This window comes from Salmo trutta, chromosome 12 (assembly GCF_901001165.1).
Source record: "Salmo trutta chromosome 12, fSalTru1.1, whole genome shotgun sequence".
Classification (NCBI taxonomy): Eukaryota; Metazoa; Chordata; class Actinopteri; order Salmoniformes; family Salmonidae; genus Salmo; species Salmo trutta.
This window is the reverse complement of record NC_042968.1, coordinates 15,283,798-15,294,304: the sequence shown is the minus strand read 5'-3', so window position 1 is coordinate 15,294,304 and position 10,507 is coordinate 15,283,798. Positions and strand designations below refer to the sequence as shown.

The window sequence follows — 10,507 nt, the reverse complement described above, 5'->3', positions numbered from 1 at the left end:
GAGTATTGCTGTAGCAGTATGCGTATGGTCATTGTCCTGCTGGAAGGTGAACCTCCGTCCCAGTCTCAAATCTCTAGAAGACTGAAACAGACTGGAGCGAGAGGGGTTGAGACAGGGTGAGCAGGTCCGGAGGGGAATCCAAGGGGGTAGTTGAGTGAGGAATCCAGGACAGAGGAGCAGGATGATGAGACATGGGACAGGAGACAGGGACCAGAGTCAGAGTGGGCAGAACTGTAGTGGAGAGGAAAACAGCGTCAGGCAAGGAAAACAGGCACAACAGGATAGCAGGCTCTGAATAGTAACAAACGGCTAGCCCATAGACTGACTGAGTAGAGATTACGATCCGGCAGCGTGGAAGTGGCAGGGCTGAGCATTTGTAGAGGTCTTAATTATGGAACAGGTTGCAACTGGTGGGGATCTGCTCTGACTCCAGCACACCTGTCTCTGCCCACACAATCACACACACACAGAGAGAGGGAGAGGGAAAGGGAGAGGGAGAGGGAGAGAGTACTGGGGGAGTGGCGGCAGGTCAAGGATGAGCTGTAGAGGGCGTTGCAGGAGCAACGTTGAAGGAGTGACACTTTATTTAACTAATTATGTGACTTCTGAAGGTAATTGTCACATCTGCTCCTGCTACAACCTCTGGTGTTCATCCGGTGTCTTCTTGACCTGCAGTTACTCCCCCTGTACAATCTCTCTCTCTCCCTGGCCCGTTCTCTGTGTGAATGTGTGGTTGGAGACAAGTGTGCTGGAGTCAGAGCAGATCCCTACCAGCTGCAACTCGTTCCATAATCAAGACCTCTACAAATACTCAGTCCTGCCACTTCCACTCTGCCAGATCGTAATCTCTGCTAAGTCAGTTCATGATTCTAGCCATTTATGATTATTCAAGATCCTGGTACTCTGTTGTGCCTGTTTCCCTGCCTGACACCGTTTATCCTCTCATTGCAGTTACCGCTCTGTCTCTGTCTCTTGTTCCACATCTCACCACCCAACTACCTTGCTCTCGATTTTACTCGCCACCACTACCTTGGATTCCCCTCAGGACCTGTTTACCCTGTTCTACTCAGCTAACTCCAACCTCAGTCTCCACATCTGGTTTTTCTGCAACTCATCCGAGCTTCCCTGGATCTGCACTCCATATCTCCCTGTGTAACAATAAATATTTTGGTTCATTCATCCCTGTTTCCTCATCTGAGTCTGCTCTTGGGTTCCCCTGTGTCGCTCCACTTATCAGTAATTGGTTGCACCAGATCTTATTTAGGGGCTTCATAGCAAAGGGGGTGAAAACATATTGACGCACCCCTTTTCCGTTTTTAAAATTTAATTTATTTTTGAAACAAGTTATATTTTTCATTTCACTTCACCAATTTGGACTATTTTGTGTATGTCCAATACATGAAATCCAAATAAATATCAATTTTAATGACAGGTTGTAAAGCAACAAAATAGGATAAACGCCAAGGGGTGAATACTTTTGCAAGGCACAGTACATGAGGTGGCAAATCGCATCTGCATGTCTGGCAGACATATCAGTGTGGATGACGGATCACCACCTCAAGCTGAACCTCGGCAAGACGGAGCTGCTCTTCCTCCCGGGGAAGGACTGCCCGTTCCATGATCTCGCCATCACGGTTGACAACTCCCTTGTGTCCTCCTCCCAGAGTGCTAAGAACCATGGCGTGACCCTGGACAACACCCTGTCGTTCTCCACTAACATCAAGGCGGTGACCCGATCCTGTAGGTTCATGCTCTACAACATTCGCAGAGTACGACCCTGACTCACACAGGAAGCGGCGCAGGTCCTAATCCAGGCACTTGTCATCTCCCGTCTGGATTACTGCAACTCGCTGTTGGCTGGGCTCCCTGCCTGTGCCATTAAACCCCTACAACTCATCCAGAACGCCGCAGCCCGTCTGGTGTTCAACCTTCCCAAGTTCTCTCACGTCACCCCGCTCTTCCGCTCTCTCCACTGGCTTCCAGTTGAAGCTCGCATCCGCTACAAGACCATGGTGCTTGCCTACGGAGCTGTGAGGGGAACGGCACCTCCGTACCTTCAGGCTCTGATCAGGCCCTACACCCAAACAAGGGCACTGCGTTCATCCACCTCTGGCCTGCTCGCCTCCCTACCTCTGCGGAAGCACAGTTCCCGCTCAGCCCAGTCAAAACTGTTCGCTGCTCTGGCACCCCAATGGTGGAACAAGCTCCCTCACGACGCCAGGACAGCGGAGTCAATCACCACCTTCCGGAGACACCTGAAACCCCACCTCTTTAAGGAATACCTGGGATAGGATAAAGTAATCCTTCTAACCCCCCCCCCCCTTAAAATATTTAGATGCACTATTGTAAAGTGGTTGTTCCACTGGATATCATAAGGTGAATGCACCAATTTGTAAGTCGCTCTGGATAAGAGCGTCTGCTAAATGACTTAAATGTAAATGTAAATGATCTTTGTTGTTGTCAAATAGCAGTCAAGCATCTATAATCATGTCACCAGAATAAGACCCTCGATATTTATTGGAAAGGAGCATCAAGCTCATCACCTTGTACTTTCACCACCCTGTGAAGTTCATCATAATTTATTAAATCTATAGCCTAATAAACTGTATGGTTTCCCGAGTCTTAGTGGGAGGACCACACACCATATGCATATCATCACGACTCCAAGTTATTATTATAACAATATTTGCATAAAGGCATTTCCACTGCATAATTCATTTTATCGACACAAAAAGATCCCACCATGTCGAATGAACAAATGATCTGTTTGCATTTATAAAATCGTACCGAAACTTCCTGTTTCCATCACAGCTGTCATGATTTTTTTGATATGGTATGACTTTACTTCCATAAAAACTGTGGATGGGTCCACTTGTATTTCCAATTGAGTTTCAGCAACTAAATGCTTCCATAGTATGTAAATGTGGTTAAAGAGCGACTGCCTTTAAAAAGCAACAAATCCCTTTGAAAACGTCCTATGTGGGTGGCATCGATATGAGCCAGAAACAGTTATTCTAGAGTTAAAATCAGGGGTGCAACTTTCACTGGGGACGGGGGACATGTCGTTGTCACCCCCCCTCCCCCAAAATGAGGCATCGGTGTACTTTAGGAACATGCAGACGCCTCCGGGCAGTAGGGTAGGCTGTTTGGAGTGTTTGTCCGACTGGATAAAATAAAAAAATATGATTCGACAAGATATGTTGTTTGTGTTGCTCTCAAGAACAGGGCGCCATTGAAGGGAGTGATTACTGGAGTAGAGGCAGGGGTGAACATGGATCAGCTGAAGGGGAAGATTCCCAGTGTTTGTGATGCCCACCATTTGATGCGACAGAGACCCCGTGGAGAGTGGGGTGAAATAGAAGAGTCACTCTCTGTTCTTTTGAGTTATGATGTTGTCTTTACTTGACTAAGTCATGTTAGGATATATCAGTTATCCAGTACGAGGTTTTGTGCTGAACCTGCTGCAGTGTTTCAGGTGCCAAGTGTATGGTCATGTTGCAACAGTGTGTAGGAGGAAGATTCTTAGATGTGAGAAGTGTACAGGAGGACATGAGATAAAGGAATATGTAGTGTCAGTGGAAAAAGTTGGGTGTGTAAACTGTAGGGGTATCCATGGTGCTGGAGATCAGAAGTGTCCGGTGAGAGAAAGGTAGGTTGAGGTTGCCAGGATCAGAGTAGTACAGAAGGTGTCATATGCTGAGGCAGTGAAGAGGATCCCTGTGAGTAGGATAAGGCCAATAGATATTGATAGGAATAACATGTGCTTCAGTAACTGTGTTTCTTAGCGTCCATACCCATCGTTTTCATCTGTACCGCAGTAATAGAACGTAAATCACAGAAATTAGATGTTGTGCTGGCAGCTGCAGAAAAGCACTTGGTTGTACGTGATTTTACTGCAGAAGAGTTACAAGGTGTGTTGAACGATAGTTTCCACACCTCCCAGGCTGCTGATCCGCTGTAGGATCAGATAGTGGTGAGGTTTTAAAGGGTACAGGGTTAGTTGGTATGGCAGTTTTTCTCCCTTTTCCCCATCTGTTGTTCCATCCCTTTTTGTCTCACAAAGTGTATTGAATTCACACTCCAGAACAGTAGACGGAAACACAGGGCTAGATAAGAGAAATAGATGAATAGGGAGGCTGTGACAGTACAAATTTAAAGAAGAAGAAGGTCGGGGCAGGTGAAATAGATTATGCAACAATTACGATGGACACGCTTTTATGCGTGCCGTAAGTGACTATGTTGTAGCCTACTACCACCACGACATGTAAAAGCATGCAGAGTTTATAGGCAGAGGGAATAAGGTATGATGAACTTCATAAGTTCGTTAGTATTTTTTAAATGCTCTGTTATTAAAATAAATAAATGTTTTGCTCCGTGAAGTAATGCAACGATGTGTAAGCCGCCATCTTGTCTATTTCAAATCCTCTCTCATTGCTTGAGACAGGTGCGTCCATCCAGGGGTGAAAGTAAGGTGGTACGGTCTGGCACAGAGTCCCAGCAAAATAAATAGTGGGTGTACACCATACCGGTAAAACATGAGCCTATCATAATAATTAAAACAAAATGTCAACAAAACTGTAGGCTATTAATCATTACCGTATGTCAGAGGCATGAAAAATGTGCGATTGGACTTGAAAACGGGTGGTATAGCGACCTATACACTCCAAAATGCGATATGGTTCAATGAGAACACTGACATTTTGCCAAGGCAGAGATGAGTAGTGGCGGAAACCGAGACGCAGGACAGCAGTGGATGCATACATTCTAGCCTAATGACAATCACCAAATGACATATATCATTACACTTTTTGGTGTTTTGTGTAACAGATGTCTCTTTCCATTTACCACTGTTTGACGGCTGGAAATATGTTGCGAGTGGGTGAATGAGCGCGGGTAGTCTAGTAAAGGAGCCCTTTGAAGGGAATGTTTGAGAATCGGATGAAAACATTATGACCGTTTGTGTTTATGCCACAATAAAAGGTCATACATTTTAAAAGTGAAATGACAAATCTTTAGGACTGGGCCCACAGAGATCCTATTGAATTAATAGGGGTTCTATATGTAGTTCTATGATTTGGCCCATCATTTTTTGGGGTGTGTGCACACATTGTCCCGTACTGGGAAATGTAATCTACATTTACCCCTGGGTCCTGCATGTCACAATGACACTCACCTGTCTCGATCAATGAGAGACATTTTTTAAAACATCTATAAGTGACTTTCTTGAGGTTCACAATCAATTTGAGATATTTTCACATGATTTGGAAATTATGCCCGAAATAGTATAATATATGTCCCATGATTTGAATGGGATTTGTGCCAAAAATCTTAAAACGTTAGCATATGGAAACAGTACCAGGGAAATGAAACCAAAGCATCGATTGCTGTCATACCTTGTCCATAGACTGCTTACATAGTAAGGAAACAAATATGTCATTTTGTAATTTGGGTAAACTATCCCTTTAAACTTCAATTGATTTATTCAGTACATGAAAACTTAAGTGCAAAAGTCATTTTATGTACACTACGTAATCACGCACAGCCTTTTATCCGCTGATAAGTCAGTTTGATGGAAACACTTCTGTTGGGAAAATTTGCATATTGTTTTTACGCAGATTTTTGAATATTCACCTGAAAATCAGTCGCCAATTGGATGGCAACCCAGCTCATTCAGAATAGTTTGTCAAACCACAAGCTCTTGATATTTCGAAAGTTACAATGAACAAGGTTTTCAAAATATTACACAATTTGTGTGATTTGTACATACAGTATTTTCATTTTTTTTTTTTTACTATTCAGTTGCGCCATGCATCCTCTGTAAGCTTGGCTTCTGTGTCTCTCGCGCCAACCTAAAAATGTATGTAATGTTCAAATGACATACCATTGTTGAAAGGAGGTCGACTACAACATAGAAAGTCATATTTTATTGTAACACTGATAAGAACTGTAACACATTGAGGTAAGTTAAATAATCCACTTTTGTAAAGTTCTCTGTCCTGCAGTGGCACATAGTATTCAGCCAATCAGAATCCACAAAGTCTGCAGGAGCTAGTACCATCCAAAAACTGTCCAGTTCACAGTTTTAATACAAAGTCGTTTTTTTCCCTTTTCATAAAGTACAGCACTAGTTATTCATCATGACATCTCCATTTAGTTGGCTTACAAGTGTGTTTACAGGGTTGAGACTGTTAAAAAATCCCCTGAGGGAGAAGAGAACATTCTGCTGTTTTTGATATGAGAGAGAACAGAAGCCAATCCAGTCCAGACATGACTTACTGAGTTCGTTTCTGCTAAAGTCTTGGCACAGTCTCACAGGGCACTATGAGATAGAAATAGGGGTTGAGTCCTTGGTGGGGAGGGAGGGCGGTCAAAGGATGGTCTCTCTACACAAAAGGCTTTGAGTGCGTTCAGAGGGTGAGGGAGAGGAGTCCAGGGGAGCAGGGGGGTTGGGAGGCCCTGGCGCTGTAGGTGGACGGCGCAGGGATGAGGAAGGGGAACTCAAGGCCCCACAGCTTTGGAGGTGCAAGTCTTCATGGGCACGCTTCCTTGGGCTGCCGATGATGCGTTGTGACTGTGTCATCACCTGTGCAAAGTAACAGACACAAACAAACACATCCATTAATATCACTGACCAACAGTTTAACCCAGAATGATCCAACAATGGTTTCATTAAGTTATCAGCCCAAGTTATCATGCCCATCAATAGGCGTACCTGATCTATGACATTGGCACTGAAAATAGCTTCCTCCATGTGTCTCTCGTCAGACTTGATGACATACTTGATGCTGTTGACCACCTGCTGGACCTCTGGAGGTAGACTGCAGCTGGAGTGCTCCAGGAATTTGGCCACCAGGATTTTGGTGTCTTTATACGTCTTGAGGTCAGCCAGAGAGTGTGGGCGCTCGTTGGAGACCGTGTGCAGGGCTCGCGGTTTGAGGCGGATGTCCACTTTCCTCCCCTCCTTCTGCTTCCTACCACTGCGGGTGCTGACTTTGGCAGCGGCGTGGAGAGGAGCTGCCACCTCTGTAGACTCTGAACACACCGAAGATACAACCATACAACAACATCCAATCAGGCGGGACTCAACACATTCAACAAATTTGCACATTCTGTAGGTGAACACTATTTTCACCAACGAGTTGCTGTTCTAAATGGCTGTTTTCGCCAGGGGTATGTGTAGACTGCCAGGTTAGGTGGGGAGTGATCTGGTGGGGAGATGTGAAAGGCGTACATAGTAGAGAGGTGGTAAAAGGCTCTGGTGGGGTGGACGTTACCTTGCTCTGGTGAAGTCTGAGGAGAATCTTCAGGAGGAGGGTTGCTTGCAGAGGGGCAGCCACAGCTGTCACCTGCAGAGGGAGATGTTAGCCTTATGGTGAACAAGTACTTATGCTAAAGTATATTATTTGCATTTCACTAAATGAAGTGATGCTAGCTGCCTATGTGGTCTGATTAACCCGGTTCATCTCAACAGTAATGACAGGATCTTTCCTAAACAACACATGGGGAGCAGTGCCGTGCCGACACAGGAACAACTCACGTACTTCCAGATATGGAGGTACAGGAGATGGGGTCGCTGGTGGAGCGTACGATGCGAGCCAGCTTGCGATACCTCCTGCCTGACCGGAGCAAGCGTGGTCGCTCTGCGGGCGCTGAGGTAGAAGGGGGCTGCGAGGCCGGGGAGGAGGAAGAGGAGGATGGGGACCACACACTGAAGCACAGCCGTGAGCCACGGGGCCGGGCAGGGGGGGACGGGGAGGGGCAGGCAGGGAGGCTCTGGGCTGCTGAGGCTGTCTCTACGGAGGCTGTGGCTGCGGCTGCGGCTGCAGAGGGGGAGGCAGAGGGCAGGGAGGGAGGAGTTGGAGGGACAGGAAGAATCAGCTGCTTCCTACTGGCTCGTTCTCTGAGGTTTGCGTGTAGCTTTGCTCCTCCCTTGGGCTCCTCGTGCTCCAGTATGTTGACGTTCTCTATGGACCAGTCTGGAGAGCGGGGTATGGAGTCCTGGGTGTGGGAGGACTCGCTGTGGCCAGTGTCGTCGAGCCGGGCCGGGCCACGGTGGCGGTGGGAGAAGCGGGCATTGAGCTCTAGACTGATACAGCCGCCATCAGTGGGGGCGGTGTGCAGCGTGCCATAGGGAGAGGAGTCAGAGCCCTGCCTCTCCAGGGAACAGAGATCCTCTGAGGAGCAACTGTGGTCTGGAATTTCTGCCACCTCCTCTGATACCATTAGAGAGGCACTGTCCACCGAGGCTGGGCCAAGACACAGGAGAGCACAAGCATCAGCTGCACCAAATTACAGTACAGGCATAGATATCAAACATGGCTCAACCCCTATGGGTGATACACCAGCCTGTTCACACACACAGTCAAAGTGGTGTGAGGGGTGGCTGTAGTGATAGTGATTAAGCCTTCCTTACCCTGAGTACTGAGACCAGCTGTGGTGTTTCTCTCACAGAGGCTGGCCTGCTGATCAATGCTAGTAGTGACCTGCAGAGAGGAGCACATGCACAGACAGACACACACAAATGATTCGTTTTTACAGTTGACAAAGGAGACACACATTTCCAAAGGGATAGTGAGTGAGGGAACCAAATAATTCTGCCATTAGTGAAACCCTTGTTAAAGATGAGGAACAGGTGGGAGAGTCAGATAATTATTTTTGGAGAACATCTGTCAGAGGCCGCTGCTTCTTCCCGACACATCTGGCAACCATGTGCTCAGTACCACACTCTGGCCAGTAGAGAGCTCTCTAAGCACACATCACCCACTACATCAGGAATTCCACTGGGATTTTAGAGGAGGTGAACTGTCACTGTAATGTGGTTTTCTTAGGTAATCGTATGCTTATTGCATTATGTGTAATGTCTTTCTCATCCCATCATGATGAGTGTTTCTAAATCATAGCAGTGAATATGAAAAAGGATAATCAGGGTCTTAGAAGCATGTAATGTAATTCTGTGTAGTGTCTTTAGTACCATTTAATATAAAGTATGTTCCAATACAATACCTCAGTCTTACCAATCATAAGCTGCAGTCACCTGTACAAACGGATCATTTCGGGTCTATACCTCTATTCTAGTCAACCTGCTAGGTGAGCGACGAGTGTCTATTCAAGGGGAATCTAGATCCTCCTATTGCAGCTGCTCCCCTATGAGGCATACATCTAACAGCAGCCAGTCCCCTTAGGTGCTTTCTCTGCATCAACACTTCAAAGGCATGTACTTCAGGTGAGAAAACGCTGTATTGATTTGACCTCATTCACAGAATCTTTGTTAGAAGATAATTTTCAAAAGATCTGTGCAAAGAGCTCTAAAAGATGAGGGGAAGCCTTTCGGTATTACATTTTAGAGCAAATAATATATCTTGTTCTAAAATGTTAGTGCACAATGTCTCCTAAAATATCAAAGGGACACAAAATGCACTCTTTTTGTGGAACGACCCAGCTTTGTTACAGATTGGATTCCTATGTCTTTGTCTCCTGTGGTTTCCCTTCACTGTCATGTAAGAAACAAGAGACCTTGTCTGTCTTAGGAGAGCCACAAAGCACCACTCAGCTCTGAACAGATAACTGCGTCAATGACTGAATGTCATTTTTTGTTAAGCGTGCATTCAATTGCCACTCCCTGTTGCACACAACAAGCTTCCATTCCCCCTGTCACAAGGGGATGTACGGCTGATTTAAGATGAAATCGTCAACCCTGTTACAGTCAACCCTGTTACTTTCAATGGCACTTAATAGGCAATTACTATAGTATTTTTTTTATTTAACCTCAAGAGATGGGGAAAACATGTTTTTTTAAGATGAACATGTGCTCTTTATGTCAATATTAAAATGAGATGTTTTTTTTTTTACCAAGTTCGACTTCTCAAAAGGTACCCGATTGGTGGAACGACCCAGCTGCATTCAACAGAAAGCCAAGTATATTCCTTGAAGAAGTGACATCTCACATTTTCTCCAGGTGGACAACAATAGTACCTCCATGATTGAGTTCATAGGACAAACACCAAACTGAAATCTATACCTGCTCTGATGTTCTACCAGACAAGATGTGTCTTCTGTATCTCATCTAAATTAGACTTTTTCCATCACACCTATAGTGCATTCGGAAAGTATTCAGACCCCTTAACTTTTCCACATTTTGTTAGGTTACAGCCTTATTCTAAAGTTGATTAAAAAAATTGTTTTCCAATCTACACACAATACCCCATAACGACAAAGTGAAAGCGGATTTTTAGAAATGTTTGCACATTTACAGTATAAAAAAAAGATACCTTATTTTCATAAGTATTCAGACACTTTGCTATGAGACTCGAAATTGAGCTCAGGTGTATCCTGTTTCCACTGATCATCCTTAAGATGTTTCTACAATGTGATTGGAGTCCACCTGTGATAAATTCAATTGATTGGACATTATTTGGAATGGCACACACCTGTCTATATAAGGTCAAACAGTTGACAGTGCATGTCAGAGCAAAACCCAAGCCATGAGTTTGAAGGAATTGTCCGTAGA

At 45.3% G+C, this 10,507-nt stretch overlaps 1 protein-coding gene across 1 annotated transcript in view; it reads right to left on the bottom strand.

Moving 5' to 3' along the window:
* Positions 1-5,886: 5,886 nt before the first annotated feature.
* Positions 5,887-10,507, bottom strand: part of LOC115202999 (protein FAM189A1) — a 164,728-nt gene continuing 160,107 nt past the window's right edge. The window contains exons 8-12 of the mRNA XM_029767242.1: positions 8,414-8,483; positions 7,542-8,246; positions 7,275-7,346; positions 6,713-7,032; positions 5,887-6,583 (exon numbers count right to left, since the gene is read on the bottom strand). Of these exons, the coding sequence (XP_029623102.1) occupies positions 6,368-6,583; positions 6,713-7,032; positions 7,275-7,346; positions 7,542-8,246; positions 8,414-8,483 (1,383 nt within the window). The 3' untranslated portion in view covers positions 5,887-6,367. The remainder of the gene's footprint in view (positions 6,584-6,712; positions 7,033-7,274; positions 7,347-7,541; positions 8,247-8,413; positions 8,484-10,507) is intronic.